We start from the raw sequence: 19732 nt of genomic DNA, 5'->3' as shown, positions 1-19732 counted from the left end.
AACTTCATCTGACTGTACAGGGTACTATTGAACATGTTAAACAAGTCAAATTATTGGGTGGGAATATAGATGAAACACTGTCTTGGTCATTCACACATGAACAAAATGGTGACTAAAAAAACGTAGAAGTATCTCAATGATACAAAGAGCAACACATCTGTTACTGTTACGGCAATTAAACTTCTTGTGCAATCTTTGATACTATTTTGCTCAGACTACTGCCTAGTATGGTGTAGTGCTTCAAAGACAGAATTGCATAAACAACAGATCATGCAGAACAGGGCGGTGCGACTAGTCCTGCACTGTTCTGGTAGGTTTAGTATTAAATGGATGCATTGAACTTTGTAATGGTTGACAGCTGATCAGGGAATGGCTTACAGTCAGGTGACATTTTTCTTGAATATTTTTCATGTTCAAAAACCAAATAATTTGCTGTTAATGTTAGAACCAACTAATGCTAGACATGCCAATGCAACCAGACTTGCCTTGAGTACTCTACCATTGCCAAGAACTGATGCACTTAAGAGAATTGTAGTGTATAGAGCTGTGACATTTTGGAATATGCTCACACTGCATATAACCACATATAAAATAATTTACAAAGGCTATTATTTGTCTACAGGTTAGGTTTTGTTGGTCACTTAATTTGGGAACTGCAATATTCTCTAGAAACCTAATTTATGTGAGATACATAAGGAGCGATATAGTGCGATTTATATTAGAAGGATAAACACATGGTACATTATAGATACATTATTTTACTTATTCAAATGTTTTTTTTTTTTTTTTGTTCCATTAATATTGTTGTATTTTTATTGTATTTATCTGTATTTGTTTAAATGTTATGCTTGAAAATGTTGTATTATGTTTTATTATTTTGCTTTAAAAAGATCTGGACTAAACTAAACTAAACTAAACTTTTTTATAACCACTACAAATGCTGTCCGTGGGCTTCCATAGTTAACAGCAGACTCAGCCCTCCCTTGCACCAGAATGATGTTTGTCTGAAAGCATAAACAGTTAAACAGTGAAGTGAGCCGTCACTCACGCCTGGACAACTTCAGGCCACAAACTCTCGACCTACATGATGAGAATTATTTCTGCAGTGGATCCCGTATGAAAGGATGGACTGAGATCACGGAAACAGTTTTGTTGCATATCTCTATGCAATTCAAGTCATTTATATGGTAGAAAAGTTATGATGTTATTTACTTTTTTTTGCTGTCATTCATTCATATAAATAAACATTTAAATTTCAATATTGTTTTTAATAAGTTTAACATATTTTTTGAGAAAGTAAAGAAAAAATAAATCCATTCAAATCAGAAATTGGATTTGGTTTGAAAAAATCTGAGATTTTATTTTTAAGTCATATCGCCCTGTCCTACTGTTTTCTTTATAAAAAGCAGTTAAACAGAATGTATTTCTGTCGTCTGTTTAAATGATGCTTTTAAATCTTTTCAGGGAGAGAAAGGTCCCCCAGGCATTGCTGGGGAGATTGGCCCTCGCGGAGACATTGGGCTGCCTGGCAAGCCGGGACTGAAAGGTGCCAGAGGAACTCGAGGCACACCTGTTAGTTCCCATTCTTCTTATTTGCTTTTACCTATGAGTGATACGGTGTCTTCAGACACACTTTGATGTTAACAAAGTCCCAGACAACAGCAAACAAAGTAAAAAGTATTTCTCTGAAGAGTTCTTCAGTAATTTAAACCAAGTAGTTAGGTTTTTTATATTTTTTGGTTATGTCATTTAATTTAAATTATTCTTACAATGAAAAAATAAAATATTTGTCTATTGCAGGTCCAGTTTTGATCATTGATTTTTTTTTTTTTTGCTAAATTTAGCTAGCTAAATAAACATTTAATACAATGACTTACAAAAACTCAGGTTTGAACAAATGTAAGCAAGAACTTGCATAATGATGACTGATGATTAACACATTGTAAAAAGTTAAAGCACAAAAACTGTTCAAGCAGAGTTAAGACTTACCTCTTTCAATCATGTGAACATGGAGATTTTGGCATTGCTGATTTGCATTCATCATTTTACATACCAAATATAAAATTATGTTGTTGTAATAACCATGGAGAATGGATTAAAATAGACTTTACTTGTCATGTGTTATGTGTTTGGTTAAGGACATGGTTGTACTTGCTTGGACACAAAAAAAAGAGCAAACAAAAGCATTGTTGCTGATTCATCATTTTGGTTTGTCTTTTCTTGTTTTTGCTGCCAGGGTCAGCCTGGAGTTATGGGAATAGAAGGGCAACCCGGACTGCCAGGATACCCAGTGAGTTTTTCATACTTATAGTTTGGTGGGAATTATTAGAAACCTGTAAACATGCATTCATATTACGTTGTACGCATACACATTGATAGATGTGATTTCAACCTGGCTCTGCACATCTCACTTTGTTGTTGAGTGCACAGACTGAGTTTTTGAACCATAATATGTAAAATGTATAGTTTTAAAACATTTTATTTAAGGCTGTCAAAATTAACGTGTTAACGGCGGCTACTAATTTATGTAATTAACTGCAAAAAAAGACGGCTGCTGCGCATAGCACATGCACAGCATGTCATTAATGACAGCGAGACATGGAGGTATCTAAAGGCAAAATGGAAAAAGGTCAGTTGGTTGGCTCTATGCATGGATTGGAGAGCATCACACCCATGGGGGATGAGGATGTTTTAATACCCTCACTTTTACTGGGGAGAGGGTACAACACCTGCACTTTTCCTGCATTTAAAAAACTAAAAAAAACTTTTCACGTACTTTTACACAAGCATATCTGGTCGTCTTTGTGTCTATACAGCGCACAGCAGCAGCCTCCTCCTCTCCCTTTCCTGTTGTGAATCATGAAGGCTTTTTGAGATTTAGATGGGCAATAAAGGAATCTGATTATGAGTCACAATAATACTTTGTAATTAGAAACCCGAGTTTACCTGAAATAAGCTTAACATGGAATTATGTGCTGAACATGTGCTGGAAACATCCTGGCTATTTTTGCTCTGTGAGCATGGTGTAGCACTACAGAAATGTCAACCAGAGTAGGAACTGAGCATGTTGAAATCTTTATGATAGTTTACTTAAGGAATTTCACAGCCTATTGAAACTTTTCTACTTGCTCATACTTGACTCAGACTACAGAATAATTTTTGAGTTTGCACAACAACAGAAATTTTCTAGTGAAGTGTCGTTATATGGACTTTTGTCTGTATCAAACAAATCTAGTTGATATGTTGACAGCCTTTACAACTATGATACTGGTGGTCTCTTAATGTAAAATAGTCCCCTTTTTTTCTGTTTTTCTTTTTAGGGACACCCTGGCAAGCCTGGGCCCATTGGGCCGCCAGGGCCCAAAGGTGAAAAGGTAAGATAATACCTAAACAAGTGTTGTAATTGAACATGCTTTCATACTTTGATTTAGTAGATATGCTTCAAAGTCATTGAAAAAATGAATAAATGTCTACTATGCATGCATGCGTTTGTGATTGTGTGCATTTTTGCCTCATTCCAGGGTTATCCAGGCGAGGACAATAAAACCCCAGGACTACCAGGGCCCTTAGGTGAACCAGTAGGTCTTGCTTTCCTTTAACCTCTGTTTTCTAATACACTTGGGGCCTGAGCAATTGAATTGAAAGAATGATGGAAGTCCACTAAGACTGACAATACTGTATTTGTGTTTCTTTTCTGAATTTTGTCATACAAATGGACTTATTTCTCAGCTGCAGACTTGACTTTACAATTAAAAGATATAAAAAAGAGTTTTTCTAACATCAGGGTCATGCTTAAATTGAGCTGTGTTTGTGTTCCAGCCCACAGGTTCTATTGGTATACATTTTTACTTAACACTTTTCCCTGAGACATCATCATTCACTTAATTTTACCTCAGGAAATCTGCATTTTGCACAGTACCCAAAAACAAATCATCCTTAATGTTAAAAAAGGATTAAGGCCTAGCAAAGAATCTTTGAAGTGTAAACCCAAGTTAGCTTGACTTTTATGCTCTGAGACACATTTCCCAGCACTGAACATGTCCACTAAGACAGGCTGACACATAAAGTTAAGATCTGCATCAGAATTGATAGCCGCCTTACATATGAGTAGATTTGCATGAGTATGAGCAGTACAGGACATCCTCTGTTTTCTTGCTCCTGAACAGGTAAGTTCAGGTGCAACTACTTTGTTCAGATGCTGTGTAGCTGCTTCCAATAAACACATTGTTCAGCTGATATGTACATGTGTTCATGTCTATGCATTTATGCCTACACAGGGGCCTCCAGGGGAACAAGGAGAACGCGGAGAGCCAGGAGATGAAGGATATCAGGTAGACAAAAATCATTAAATCAACATAAACACATATTATTAGCATAACTGTCAGATATGGTGTTTGTCTACTGAACTATCTTTCATTATCTTTTGATCTCTTTGCATGTTGGATTGGATTGCTAAGTTTATAGCGATAAGCTACAGAAAACATTGTTATTTTATGCCCTTGGTGGCTTTAAGTCTTTTTAAACATTGGCAGTTTGTACATGGGTTACAAATCTTCTTTTAAATAAGATGAATAACGGCTATTATGTGCTATTGGAGATGCAAATTATAAAGAGAATGTTGTTTTGTTATATATATCTTTTAAAATGTTACCTTAAATTGGAAATGGTACACAGTTAACATAAATAATATTGTTACTGACAAATTTTATTGTATTTTGTTTTATCATTATTATATATTAATTTTGTATTAGATACTAACAGAACTCTTATTAAGGTGTATGTTTGCTGTTGTGTTATCTATGGCTCATTTTAACAACGGTATGTGAGAATTTAAGAGCTAGCAAGGAAAATCATAAAATGGGACTCCCATTTTAAACAAATGGGAAGTTATGTCGTGTCATATTGCAGGACAGATACTCATTTTGATTTAGAACATTTAACCTGAGCTTTGTCTCATTTGGTGACACTGTTTTCTCTTTTCCTGGTAAAGTTTTAAGCTGATCTGTACATTTATTCAGTGAACTGTGTGCACTGACCGTGATGTTTCTGAACCTTTGTACTTATCACAAGATTGTAGGGTCTTTTTTTAATGCAGTTTTTGTCTTTTTCCTTTTTTAATGGAGAGTTGATTTAATCTCTCAATCTTTTAAATTATACTGTATTTATTGTACTGAAATTGCATATTAACCACATTCTTTACATTTTAAGATAGGTTAAAGATGTAAAAATATTATATTTCTGATATCATGCAGTGCTGTATGTTGGTTCCAGACTTCCTATACTTGTAGTATACATAAAAAGTTTAAACTATTGTGTATTCTTTTGATCATATTAGGCCTGCAGCTAAGTCATTAACTGTATAAAATTATACTTTACATGCAGCAACATGGCTTTTGTCATGAATACCTGAAAAAAAGACACGTATGTGTCATAATATTGATAAGGTTTGAGTAATGGAGAAAAAAGTTAAATCATATCTTAAATGTTTGTTTCAGGGCCATATTGGTACTACTGGATCTCGTGGGCCACTTGGACCCCAAGGGCCACCGGTAAGTCAGCAATAGATCAACCGCAAAGTAAAGTGGATGCAGCATATAATAACTGTTGTCTCTGGCCATTTTTATATTTGCTACATGGATCTCAGTCACCATTACGTTAACATAATTTTGTACCCATGTTAAAGCATCTTTACTACAAATGGTCACATAAAAAATATATTTAATTTTAAAGCTTTTAACTCTTAAAAACTGAATGGACGCCAAACTGTTTTGGAAAGTCAACATTTTTTTTATCTATCTATCTATCAATCTTCCCATCTATCCATCTATCCATCCATCCATCCATCCATCCATCCATCTATCTATCTATCTATCTATCTTCTTTTTTGCATTATTCAGGGGTCACCTGGCCGCCCTGGAGAAACAGGCCAAAAAGGAGAAAAGGGAGCCCCAGTGAGTCATCACATATAAATTTATTAAATGCTTAGTTTAAGCTTTTTATACCGTATACACTACTGGTCAAAGGTTTGGACACATTTTTCTATTGTGCTATATATAAATCCATGAGTATTCGAAGTGTAAAATTTCTTATAGTAAAATATATTTTCTTTCTTATTCATGCTTTAGGGTTTAGCTGGAAAGAAAGGAGCGAGGGGTCTGAGCGGAGCTCCCGGCAGTGAAGTGAGTGTCACATCGATTAAACCAAGTGTTTGAACTGAAGCGACATAACACTATGAAAAGCAACACTTTTTCAGTGCTTAGCTGTGTGATGATGATGCAGCTCATCCAAGGGAAAAACTTTCTACATAATTATAAATTACACTCTAATACAAATAAAAACAAGACAGAGACTGATGAAGACAAATGGAACAACTTAAATGCATTTGGCTTCTGTCCATCAACTTTCAGTTTAATACTTTGATAAACATAAAAACTTCTCATAATTAGCAATCAAGTAAAATGCTGACAAGCAAACTCAAGACAAAAAAGAAAGAAGAAAAACGAAAACTTAAATGATACAATGTAACAAAGAAAAAGTAGCACAAAGGGAAAAAATCTTTCAAAACAATATCATAAATTGGGAAACAGTTTTATAAAGAGGCCCAGTGAAATTGAAATTCATCAGAAATAAGATGTTGCTATGCATTATTTCTATAGTGTGAAAAAAGATGGAATTACCAGAACAAATGGTAAAGAAGCAGTATCTTTCCCAGTCACAACACTGGGAAAGCATAGATAAGCAACCAATTTAAATATTTTTTTAAGTAGTCAAATGTTGCTTTCTGGGTAAATATGATCATGTTATTAAAGATTTCCAGACTGATGAGTTTTCAGTGACTCAGGATGTCAGAGAAACAATGCGACTGGTTTTACTTGAATTAGTGTAAAGGATTATGTGGGTGCAGGGGACTAGTTTAAACAGCCTTACACTGAGTTTTAGTGATATTGTTATCTTCCAGGGCCCAACTGGTTTACCAGGAGTGAGAGGCTTAATGGGTTATCCAGGACCTGATGGTCCCCCGGGACTCTCTGGATTATCAGGACTACCAGGAAAACAAGGACGACAGGTAACCAGTGACATTATAATCTTAGCTCTGTTGATAGAATTTAAGCTCAACTGACATTATTGCAAATGTTAACCACACTTAAGTAACTAGCTGGAAGATTTTTGATTCTAGGAATTTATGTGTTTATTAAATATTAAAAAGGCAAAGCTCACTGATAAAGTTTATGGTCAAGGACAATTAAATCTTTTTCTCTAAGCTGCAAAAGACTTCCTTAAATTCAGTTTTCTTATCTACATTTTGTTCCTTTAGCAAGTCTGTAATTTAAATTTTTACTTGAGCTGCTTCAATATGTTGTGTTAAGATAGAATTTAAGTTCATCTAATCAACAAATGACTTGTCTGATTTTCCGGGCCGTTCAGTGGTTTTATTTAACCCTTACATACTGTTCGTGTTAAATTTGACTTTTGACAGCAGTAAAATTACTGTAAATATAAGTCTTTTGCCCTGAAATTTGATGATTTTTTTCCTAAGTTGACCTAAAAAATGTAGAAATTTAACAATTTCCTAATTATTTTTGTCTTTGTGCTACACAATTGGGCATGTGAGGACATATTTAACTCGTATCTATTTAGATGAATTATAGATGTGCCAGTGTGGGTCACATCAAGGAAAATTATCCTCCTATAAGAACTGTCTGTGTGCACATAGAGATAGACCCGCTGGCCTTTCAAGAAGCATGGTGGTTATCTGGATATAGTAAAATAGTGAAACACCATAGGAGTGATCGATATGATGCATAAAAGGAACAGAAGTCATGCAGAGGTCAAACGATGTCATGAAACAAACACAATATCTACACCTGAGATGTAATATAATAATAAAATTAACTATTTTAAATCAGTTTGGTTGAGAGGACTTTCATAGCGTTTTAACAGTACATGAGCTGTTATTTCAGAAGCTGATGTCATGGCAACAAGACATAATGTGCATCAAACCCCTGGTCTGATCATCCAAGATGAGGAGGTTGGTGGTGATTTGAGGAGAAAGTGTCAGAGTAGGAAGACAAGGAAGAAAACTGTGGTTACAGCCCAACTGATTAAGATGACTGATTGTTAAGAGCATGCAGCAAGTGATACAAGTTGTATTAACATTGATAATTGAGGGGTGGTGTTTAGCTCGACTGGTTGAACAGCCAGTTCTTGTACAGAGACTACAGCTCCTCCACAAGGTGGCCTTTTGCTGCATGTTGACCCCTCTCTCTCTGACCCCCTTTTCTGTCTACTAACTGTATAATTGAGGCCATTAGAACCAAGAATATCTCTGAAAAAATATACTTATGATTCCTTATGATATAGCTATTAAGACAGTGTTCAATGGTTGCAATAGGGAACCATGGTTATATTGTAAACTCTAACAGTTCCAGAAGGTTCACACCATTTTTTAAGTTATTGTGGCTTTTATGTTTTTATGTTTTATAAAAAAAAAACAGGGCATGACACTGTGTAGTAATAGATGTTTCTTTCCAAAAACGAGCATTATAACACCTAAAAAATAGGATACATTAGGACAAATCATTCATTTATTAATGTGGCAAAAGCTATGTAGACATTCTAAATAGATCTGCAGTTTAAAGTTTGATATAGGCCCCTACTATGGGAGAATTATTGCTCTGGATCAAAATTGACCCTTCCCATACTATGAGGACACATAATCTGAACAGTAAATAAGTGCGCAGCCTGAGAGGAGGATTTCGTACATAAATGTGTTGGTCATTTTCAGCCAAGAGCTGGAAAGCCAAGTCCTCTTATGTGCCTTTTTATTTACATATTGTTATTTGAAGTCCAATAACTCTGGTGTTTGCCACTAATATTTTATCATTGATTTGAAATACCATTGTTTCTGTAGTGATTTCCTTAACTTTATGGTGTCTAAGATTCTTCAAGTGCAGAGGTTTATATTCTGTTTTGTTTCAGTCTCTGATACCTTTTCTTAAATGTTTGATGTTTTTGGCAACATAATGTTTTCATGAGGTAACCGTTTGCCTCATTAGAGTTGTGCTTTTAATGCACTCTTTTACTGAATCATAAATTACTTATGACTGTGTCGGGAGATACTAGTTTCAGTTCATCACAACTTTTCTCCAAGGTGATATTAATAAACTCAGGTCAGGTTTTGCAGACCTTGTAGCAGTCTCCAATGTTTTTCTCCTTCTCTTTCACATAAACAGTAATATTTTTTAATAATCTCCCCATTTGCTCAGTAGTAATAACTCAAGAAAGAAATGCAGTCAAAACCAATATAGGAATCTCACAAAGTTTTAGTAGGATCTCAAGAGGTGATTGAGCATAAATCAGATGTTTTCCTGGAAACTCCTGTTTTCAGGCAAACCATTCACTAGAAACAGCATGAATGCTTGAAAACTTGGTAACGCTCATGTTCATTGAATGCACTGTTGCTGATATTCAGCTCTCAGTTTAAATAAGGTTCTTATCTACTACCTTTGCTTAGCCCAAATTTGCTTTTTACTTCTTAGATGGGGAAAATTATATTGCAGCTGCAATTTAGTGTGTTATGTAATAAGTATAATCTTCTGTATCTGATCTATGTGTATCTTCAAATTTCTAACAAAAATGACATCGACAGTAATGCATCCACCCCTTTTTTCATCACCTTCTAAACAGTATTTGTCTTTGCCATGCCTTTTATGGCAGTAGTATTGTCATTTGCCCTTTTGGAAGGTACTGCTTTAAAAGTTGATAGAAATTGTTTAATCCAGTGTACTTGTAGAGGTTAAGCCATTGCTTGAAGCCACTGAGATGTTCTATTCTGGTATGAATAAGCTTGACACATCCTTTACCTTATGGTTGTTGAATGAAAGCCCACAAATGCTGTTCTTTGCAATAAAAGGTTGATTTATTATCCATCTTTCCTGCTTACCAAAGCAATAATCCTCCTGACACGCTTGAAGCAGTGTGTCGGTGTCAGAGTAAGTGCCCTGCGCTGGTTCCGGTCTTACTTGTCGGATCGGTCTTTTTGTGTTCACATTCAGGATTTGCCTCACCTGCAGCCCCTCTCAGTTATGGGGTCCCACAGGGGTCCATTTTGGGCACACTGCTTTTTTTCCCTGTATATGCTGCCCTTGGGGTCTATTTTTCAGAAGCACAATATTGCTTACCATTGTTTTGCTGATGATGTTCAGATCTACATCCACTTAAAACCACAGGGAGATTCTCTTACTAACCATCTCAGCTGCTTGTGTGATCTGAAAGCGTGGATGGACTTAAATGTTCTCCACTTAAATAAGGAAAAAAACTGATGTTGTGGTTTTTGGAAGTTCTGAGCTTCTAAATGGTACAGTTAGTGTTCTCGGTCCGCTTACTTCATTTTGTCCTATGGTACAGTACGATACAGTACGGTACGGTATGGAATGGTTAAAATTAAACAGTTTTCCTACCCTCAGCGATCCTTTGCAAGTTCAAACATGGTTTGAATTTCTACTTTTGACCATTCTTCCATCTGTATTTCACACCAGATGTGTGTAAAATTCAAGACAATATATAATACCTGAGTCCTCTTTAACAGACATTATTACAGCTGTCATTGATCATCTGTTTGATGGTAAACCTCGACAGCGTTTTGTATGTAGACTTGTGAATTTGAAGGGCACTGCATTCATGGTTTTCAAGTTTCTAAGCAGCTTTGTGTGTCCTGCATTAAATCATTCATTTTGGTCCCTCTGTAACTTCTCCTGTTTCTCCAGTGAGTGTAGTTTCCATTTGTAAGGGTGTATTTATTCAGTTTTAATTAAATCTCTGAGTGATTTTATTAGGCTGTGACTTTTTCTTATGCAAGAGTTCCCCAACACCTGGTTTTACCCAGAAGAAAAGAACAAATACTACAGTCAAGTCTTTCCAGTCTGTTTCTAACTTGTCCGCTCTCCTTAAAGTGACTGAGCAACAAGCCATGTGTGAGACGACGGACCTTTCAGTCTGTTATTCTAATATCAGTCTCTACCTTCAGTTTACCACATTGTTGATGAAGCTAGAAATCGCTGTGGTCTGCAACGTGAGAAGGCAACTCAGAAACAAGCAGCCTGTTTTATAAGAACACTGTATATGCGCAAAAACTGCTGTTTCTATTCTACAAATATAGAAATGTATATGCAGATTTTAAAATAAACAGAGATAAACCAGTTGAAATAATTAGTGACAATATTTCATATGCCTAAGCTTTCATTATACAAACGTCCGGCATAGTCACGTATACTGTACAAATATTCAGTATGAAGAAAAAAGATATTTATATATATTTTTTAATGCTTTAAAAACTCTGAACATTAACTTTAGCCACTGCCTAAAAAGGATGTGTGTTTGATAAAGACTGCTGCTGACTGCTGGAAACCTTTTGTTGTAAAAGTCTGTAAAAAAAAAAAAAACATAAATAAAAGGCTTGACCATCAAATAAGCTTCAGATGTGAAGTGTTTTATTACTACTATTTTATTACTATTGGGTAAAGTTTCAAGAGCCGTGTGCTGTTTGGGTGTTGTGTGCACACAATGATGCACGGACAGAACAACCCCATGGTGTCCCACTGCTGAACAGCTGGTGTTGCTAAAGTTCCAAAAACTAGTGCAGCAGCTAAGTTACTGAAGGGACAGGATGCTGTACACTACCGGTCATAAGTAAATGGGAATGTGTTCCCAAACTTATGATCAGCAGTGACATAGATGTAAAAAGTTTGCATTTGAGGAAATCCCTTTCACACATCTTTTTGTGCTCTCAAGAGTGCAAATTTTGTTTAAGAAAAAACAAACAAAAAAAAAAAACTTAATTTAAACCCACGAAATGCCAGTTTGCTTCAATCCATTATGCATATATATATATATGTGTATATATATATATATATATATTTTTGTGTGTGTGTGTGTGTGTGTATTTTTTTTTTTTTTTTTTTTTTTTTTTTTTGCTTGCACATTGTATGAAATTATATATAAACATATAAACATATTATTCATCTGGCGCTTTTATTTTCACACAGGGTCAAAGAGGCTTACTGGGACAAGAGGGACCTGTTGGGCGCCCTGGTCCTAGAGGAGAAATTGGACTTCCTGGACAACCTGGAGAAAAAGGACCATCTGGTCAGAAGGTAAAAGTGATAATACTGAAGAAGTGTTTTAATTCCATTGTTGTTGTATGTTATGAAAAATTAAGACATGCATTTTGATAAAATGCAAGATATGCTTGCATGCATTTTAATGCATTATTCTGGCTAATTCAGGGAGAGCCTGGCCTGCCAGGAGACAGGGGACCCACTGGATTCAAAGGTATGGAGGGGGCCACGGGTGACCAGGGCAGGAAAGGCGATCCAGGACCCAAAGGACAACCAGTGAGTAGACACAAAACAAGCATTTATAAAAGAAAGCAAACATTCTCTTTGTTCAGCTGTGTATACAATCACATGAGCAATCATACTGTAGCAATGCAAACTCTCAAACCAGTCTACGACAATATAGACAAAATGCATCACATGAAAAATCCTTTTTGTGTAGTTAGGATATGTATTCACCTGATGTTTTCTCTTTTTTTTGTACCTGTTTTGTGCTCAGCTTCATAAATACTTATCTAATGGTGATTTAGATGCCGTCTTTTTCACATTCATTTTAATAGTTGAAATCATCATTTTAAGGTCACTTCATTGCTCACTGCACAATCCCAGGAATGTTCTTGTTAACCTTGTATGCTTATAACACCTCTCTAAATATAACTTCAGGGGTCTATGTAACTGATCTGTATTGGGTTAAATGTGCGTGTCTGATACTTTTTAACCCTGAGTGGAGGAACAAATTATTTGGAAGAGACCAGGAATGGAAACATTCCACGGGTAAGGCCAGGTTATGTAAGATCTGCACACTCCGGCATCTACTTTACTTATGTAACCTCTCAAAGTAGAAGAATAAAGAAACATTCAATCCCCCACTTTCTAGTAGTTATCCCACTGACACTCATTAAACAGAGAGGAGACTCAGGCCCTTGAGTCAGATCACTTTACACTTTTCAGTGAATAGTTTCTCAGCCAAAGACACTGGTTTGAAAATGTAGCTGTCCAAAGGATGTGAATGTCTGGCTGTACAAACACACTGTCTGCCCACCTGGATGACAGACAGTGCTCAGACACAGAGCAGGATGTAGACAACTCTCTCTGGAGAGTGTGTTCAGGAAGGTATGTGAATGAGTGTTGGGGCAACTGTAGGAACAAAGCCCATGTCTGTCCAAGTTCCTCTGAAAAGGACACGATTTTTTTTAAGGGCCAGAATACTGCGTGACTTTTTTTTCTAGAGCTATAGGCAGGACCATAGTGAGATCAATTTTTGAAAGAGTGTGAGTGCTCCTGAGACATTGAGCTTCTTTGCTAGCTCTTCACTAACTTAAATGTTAAAAAATAATAATTTGTTAACTTTATTACTTAGTTATAAAACTATTGATTGAACAGCTATTACATATTATTTATTGATTTAATGTTAAAGCGGCAATGCTTTTTATTGAATTTATGATAAAGCTATAAATAAACTCTTTAGGCAAGTTATGTTATACTTCTTTTGTCTATGAATCTACAATAAAAGTATTAGAAGCAACTATACATAAACAGTTCATGTAAACAAAACAGTTATGTGTTCTACAAAACTGCATTAACAAGTCAGATTCTTTATTTTTAAGTTTGGGGTCATTGTCCTTCTCTCAGGGGAAGAGGAAGTTTGTTTTTTTTTCTTTAGACTTTTTAACAACATTTTAGCCATTGATTTTTACTCATTATTTTTACCCAAATCGGACATCTCTTTACTGTCAGTTTCCGCCTGTTACAAACTTGAATTAACCTTTTAAAAAATGTGGGAGGAGGGGAATTTCCTATCAATTGCAATTCTGAATCTGCAGAGTCACAAATGTATGAAGTCATATTTTTACAAATTGTGTAAAAAATCATATTCATCAATGCATTGCTCACAAAACTCCACTCATACAACTGTAGATTCTTAATTAGTATACAAGCATATGAAATAATCTGTTTTGTCTACAGGGTGAACCTGGAAATTTAGGAATGGTTGGTTTGGAAGGCTTTCCAGGGCCAAAGGTAAGACACAGAATCACTAACTAAAATTTAGAGTGCACAAGATTATTAAACATGACAGAAGGGAAAATTATAAATTAAAAGAATTTCCTTAAAACAGGGGCCAACAGGTGATTTGGGACTAAGAGGCTTCCCTGGCCCTAAAGGACCTGTAGGTACTCTGGTAAGTTTTTATAAAGGTCTAAAGATATAAAGGCATATTCTTCAGATTTGATGCCAAATATCAAATCCCTTTGTTGGAATGCTTTACAAATCCACACATACAAAGCTCTTCTTTCCTAAGTTCATGTGAAAATAGATGAAAAATATTGAGAACCAAGAAAAGCAAAAGCATCATCTCCCCTCTGCTAACACAACCTGCAACTGGACTTATAGTCATGCATTTACGATTATTGTGACCTAGATGTCTGATAATCTTCACAAACACATGACACATATTGCTTGGACACATACAAAAGACACGCTTGTCTCCTGTGACACATGTTGCAACTAGACTTGTGCATTTATTCTCTATCTTACTGTTTGTTTTAGGGGTTTACTGGACCTGTAGGCCCAGAAGGAATGATTGGCCCAATAGGAAAACCTGTAAGTTTTACTTTGTGTATGTTTGTGTATTCAGATTATGTAGGCCAACAATAACACAGTTATTACAAGGTAGTGGTCTATAAATGTCACATTATGTTTAACTTCCTATATAACCCGGCTAATAGTGACCAGGGTGGGATAAAAAAAACCTGTATATGTATCTTTTCCTTAGGGGCAAAGAGGTTCAAAAGGAAGCAATGGTGAAATGGTAAGACTTCTTTAAAATTGGATATCAACATCTGGAAAGTCTGTTTAAACAGTCTAAAGTATTTTCTGATATTATCCAGTGCCTTTCTATGTAAGTGTGAGAAAATTCCTCACTGAGGCCTCTAATCACTGGGCTATGTCAAAACAGATTATGGGTGTGACACTTTAGACTGAGAATGACTTAAGATGGGCTGAGAAGGTGTGTGAATGCAAAATTGGACTCAGTTAAGTTTTGTTCACACCACACTGGGCTTAGCTGTAACTCAGGATCTCATGGAGTGTGTGAGGCCTCAAGTCCTCTTAGATAAACACTTCTGAGGAAATGTCCTGTCAAAATGTTTGCATGCCTAACCACAGTGGAATCTGCATAGTGACTTTTGTATGCCTGTTCCCAGTCTGTAATATAAACTTTACTTAGATTCTCAGCTCAGACTGAATCCATCTGCAATGTACTCTACCACACACACAAGCTCACTGTGTGCACGGTGGATCATTAATTGGTGTCTTTCCTTCACTGACAACACTGATGATGTGTATACTCTAACAAACAAATACATAAGCTACCTAAAATTCCACTGAGACTTAAAAATAGGTAAAAAGCCAAAAAAAAAAAAAAAAAAAAACCTAGCAGCCACAGATGTTAGATGCCTCTTCAGCCTGAGGAGGCAGTAAGTGACCACCTACAATATGATGCTTCTGCTCCCTTCTCTCTTTGCTTTTTTTCTCAGAACAAATACATAAAAAGGTTACATAATTTATTATTATTTTTAGCCATTTTATTAAATTTTTGTGTGTACTACACATTTAGGGGCCTCAAGGACCACAAGGAAATCCAGGACCCAGAGTAAGTGCTCAATTAAGTATGAAATTTGAGTATTTTAGGTTCTGGTTAAATGGCTTATATTTCTAACCTTATAATGATTACAAGGTTTTTTTTTTTTGTTTTGTTTTAGGCCAGTATGCACACTACTTGCATTGAGTTTGAACTGCTGCTGGTTTATACGTTAAAGAATAATAATACTCTTAGAACTATTTTAGCTCTTTTGGTTATGTAACATAATCATGACAGAGCAAAAACTGACTACAACTAAAATATGATCATTTCCCAACTTGTTACTTATGTAATCAGTTTCTTACCTTCTTCTTTAGGGACCCCCTGGTGCTCCTGGTGCAACGGTAGGTTAATCTCATCAGTAATCTAGACAGGTAGATGAGATCAGTTAGACAGCAGAGGTCTTGTGTAAAGATAAAAGTCACCATAAGACAACAAATAGACAGCTGTAAGGTAATCTTTTGAAAACATTCATTGTGTTCACTTAGCCCAGTGTATTAACTAAGTTATGTGTCTTCATCTTATTTTGAATAGGAAGTTATCAAATTACAATCTTTCTTCTTGAAATTTTAAAAATTGATTTGTGTCATTGCAAAGCCAAGATTTGATGGAGCCAGGGCCTGTTCCCTGTCTTCTTTCAATAGGTCACCATATCGTCCATCCATCCATCTAAAGTGAGATGGACCATTAATGAACTTCTTTGTGGCAGTTCAACAGGGCTCTTTCTCTCTTTTTTTAAACATTTATAGTAAATTCTGAATCACGTGTAGCTCTCTGCTCTCTGAACAACCTTTTTTTCCTTAGAATAACCCATGAAAATAACAACAGCATAGCAGATTCCTTTTTGTTTACACACATTAAATGATAACTTGGATGTTTGTCCTGAGTGGAATGTGTTATTCTTCCCCCTACTGAAGTCAAGAATGTGGTGGTTTGTTTATGCTAGACTTATTTTACTGCTTTTCTTTGTTATTAAACTGTACTCCGACTATATATAAGTTTTCTCTGTAAACTGTACATGTCTTGGTTTTCTGTAATCAGTGAATAAGCCTTCAGATTAAAATATTTTAGTAGAATTTTGAGCAAAGCATTGAATCTGTTATGGTTTTCATAGAGCTGTTGATTTTTAAATCCACAGAGGCAGATTTATGATGACTTAGCTGTCTACAGTCTGTCTGACACCAATGCTGACCTCAGGACAGAGGTAAAACACATAACACAGATGGGTAAAGAAGTGATTATTAAGCAAGTTTTCTGGTAGATGGACAGTTGAACACTTGTTGGAACAAACTACAACAGTGCCATGTTTTCATCTGGAGAGATGACAGCATTGTCTTTTCCATCTGTATTTAGAGTTTCCAGAACATGGAGAAGGACCTACCGGATGAGAATACAGAGATTATTAAGACTCTCCGCTACCTGAGCAGTGTGATTGAAAGCATCAAAAAGCCTCTTGGCACAAGGGAAAACCCAGCTCGTGTCTGTAAAGACTTGCTTGATTGTCAACACCAGCTCAAAGATGGTGGGTTTTGTAGGGCATGTTCTGAAGAGATCTGATATGAAAATGTAGTTCTTTTTACAGTATTTTTGGTCTATGCAGATGGGGTAACACTTTCTCATTTTGTCTCTTTTCCTCCTTTGACTGTGGGTGTTTAGATTGGTTCTGGATTGATCCTAACCTGGGCTGTTCCTCGGATGCTTTCAAGGTCTTTTGCAACTTTACTGCAGGGGGACAGACTTGTTTACATCCAGTGGCCCCCAACAAGGTATCAGCGGTGATGTAAAACAATGAACTCAATGAATTCATGTCTTAGATGTCATATTTAACAGACTGTAAAAAAAATATAGCACAAATTCAGACCTGATTCTATTTTAATCCAGCAATAACTCGAAATGTTTATATTATTGTGGTTATGACTGCAAACCGATCACAATGTCACATTGTATGTGTCTTCTCCAAAAGTTGTTGTTTGGTGTAGGAAAAGTCCAAATGAAGTTTCTTCATTTGCTGAGCTCTGAGGCGAGCCAGAGTATCACGCTTCACTGCCGAAATGATCCATCCTTCAACACTGAGGAGAACTTCAACGTCACTAGACCCATACATAGAGAGAACATCGGACTTCGGTTTCGTGGCTGGAACAAACAGATATTTGAGAAAGACACACCACTTGAACCCCATGTGCTACAAGACGAGTGCAAGGTAATAAGTAGGATAAGGTTCTGAAAATTAGGACTAAACAGTATGCATTAAATAATTATTAGAATAATTGTTAAAAAAAAAAACTTCTACAAAATTCTGTGTAGATTTTTTTAAAATCCTTCCCGTCTATTAATGACGTGATGGTAAAATGTTATAGTAGAAAATGACAAATGACAGCTGATTTAGAGAAAGTTCGATCTGTGCTAAGAAAACTGAAAATACTTCTTTAGTATGGCAGGTATATATTCAGATTAATTATGTTTGCCTTTGAATAGATTATGTTAGAGTAAAGTGGATTTTGCGATGCAGGAATCACATTTCTTTACTATTTTCTACTCCATCTTTTATGTTTCAGATCCAAGATGGCAGCTGGCACCAGTCTCATTTCTTCTTCCACACTCAGGACAGTCGTCAGCTACCTATTGTAGACATGCAAGAATTCCCCTTTTCTGAACTCAGTATTCAGCAGCACATAGAAACTGGACCTGTCTGCTTTCTCTGATGCAAGGTCATCTTGCAACTGCACGCTTAAACCACTCACATCGACAGATATTGGACCCAGGCCTTATACCAAAGAGATGCGTCCATATCTAAACACAGGGTGGATTCAAGTTTGTTATCTTTTAGGTTAGGGTGGGACTGTGAGAGTAGCAAATTCTCAATGTTCACATACAGGCAGCCCTACATGGAAGAACTCAATCTCTGTGGAACATTCAGAACAAGAAGGCCAAAAGAGAACAGTGCGTACAGATATTTAGAAATTAAATGTGTAACGTATGGTTTGTTTTATTTTTTGTGTGTGGTGTTTAGTTTCACTACATATTGGACCCATAGTAACCCCTCATCACAGGGTAGGGCCTCACAACACACCAAACCCCAAAACTCACTCCTTTTCACCTCTTCCCCTACACATACGCTGACCATCCTAAGCAGGGGCCCAACCCGAAGGACCGTGCCAGGCCTCTGCACGGGGCACTGTCTAAAGAAACCTTTATATGAGTGCAATAGCATTTGGATATTGTGTGACTGCTTAAACGTGTAGTATATTTAATCAGAGGCTATATTTAACATTAATATTTTTGTCTTTGGTCTAGCCCATTTGGACCAGTACATTTTGATAGATGGTGCTCTACCTCTACCTGGTTATTTGCTTTCTAGAATAGTTGCTAATGTCACATTAGCATCATTTTTTGACTGTGTGTTGTATGTACCGGTTACATCAAGATTTGTTATGTTCTGTGAGTACTTATGTTAATTTGGTCATTTCTAATTTATGAACCAATATTTGTTACACTACATGTTTTTGTAGCTTTTCCCTCTATGTGGTAGGTTCCCAAACCTATCATTGGTGCTGCAACAAAGAATACGTCATCGATATTTCCTTTGTATATATTGACAACATATTGTATGTTTATTTATAACCTTTTTTTCACTTACATTACTGTACCACAGTAAGTTTTACTCTCAGAGAACTTTGGCCAATGACAACTCAGTCTAATTAATATTTATGTTTAAAAATGTGTTTGTGACAACACACCTGTGACTGTTTATTGTACAGCTCTTTTCAATTCATTCAGATGTGGTTCATTCACTGGCAGCTGCCGTAGGCCAGTCAGAAAACGCAGAAAACAGTCATTATATTCTTAAGTTATATTATCAACAAAGTGTTATTCTATAAAGTTTTAAAGGTTTTGAGGACAACATTGGATGCAAATGTGTAAATACAAAAATTTTACAGACAAATAAATTGAATATTTTATCCACAAATGATTTGGTGCT

General features: G+C 36.0%; 1 protein-coding gene across 1 annotated transcript in view; it reads left to right on the top strand.

The window, feature by feature from the left end:
* The window catches only part of LOC121653495 (collagen alpha-1(XXIV) chain), a 92836-nt gene extending 73124 nt beyond the window's left edge, over positions 1-19712 (top strand). Inside the window, exons 39-60 of the mRNA XM_042007024.1 lie at positions 1465-1572; positions 2237-2290; positions 3321-3374; positions 3522-3578; positions 4278-4331; positions 5496-5549; positions 5898-5951; positions 6126-6179; positions 6959-7066; positions 12045-12152; positions 12285-12392; positions 14079-14132; positions 14230-14292; positions 14661-14714; positions 14887-14922; positions 15730-15765; positions 16071-16097; positions 16892-16957; positions 17107-17275; positions 17410-17519; positions 17717-17953; positions 18309-19712. Of these exons, the coding sequence (XP_041862958.1) occupies positions 1465-1572; positions 2237-2290; positions 3321-3374; positions 3522-3578; positions 4278-4331; positions 5496-5549; positions 5898-5951; positions 6126-6179; positions 6959-7066; positions 12045-12152; positions 12285-12392; positions 14079-14132; positions 14230-14292; positions 14661-14714; positions 14887-14922; positions 15730-15765; positions 16071-16097; positions 16892-16957; positions 17107-17275; positions 17410-17519; positions 17717-17953; positions 18309-18455 (1812 nt within the window). The 3' untranslated portion in view covers positions 18456-19712. The remainder of the gene's footprint in view (positions 1-1464; positions 1573-2236; positions 2291-3320; positions 3375-3521; positions 3579-4277; positions 4332-5495; positions 5550-5897; positions 5952-6125; positions 6180-6958; positions 7067-12044; positions 12153-12284; positions 12393-14078; positions 14133-14229; positions 14293-14660; positions 14715-14886; positions 14923-15729; positions 15766-16070; positions 16098-16891; positions 16958-17106; positions 17276-17409; positions 17520-17716; positions 17954-18308) is intronic.
* Positions 19713-19732: the final 20 nt, after the last annotated feature.

The sequence above is a fragment of the Melanotaenia boesemani genome, chromosome 14 (assembly GCF_017639745.1).
Source record: "Melanotaenia boesemani isolate fMelBoe1 chromosome 14, fMelBoe1.pri, whole genome shotgun sequence".
Lineage (NCBI taxonomy): Eukaryota > Metazoa > Chordata > Actinopteri > Atheriniformes > Melanotaeniidae > Melanotaenia > Melanotaenia boesemani.
This window is presented reverse-complemented; position numbering and strand designations above follow the sequence as displayed.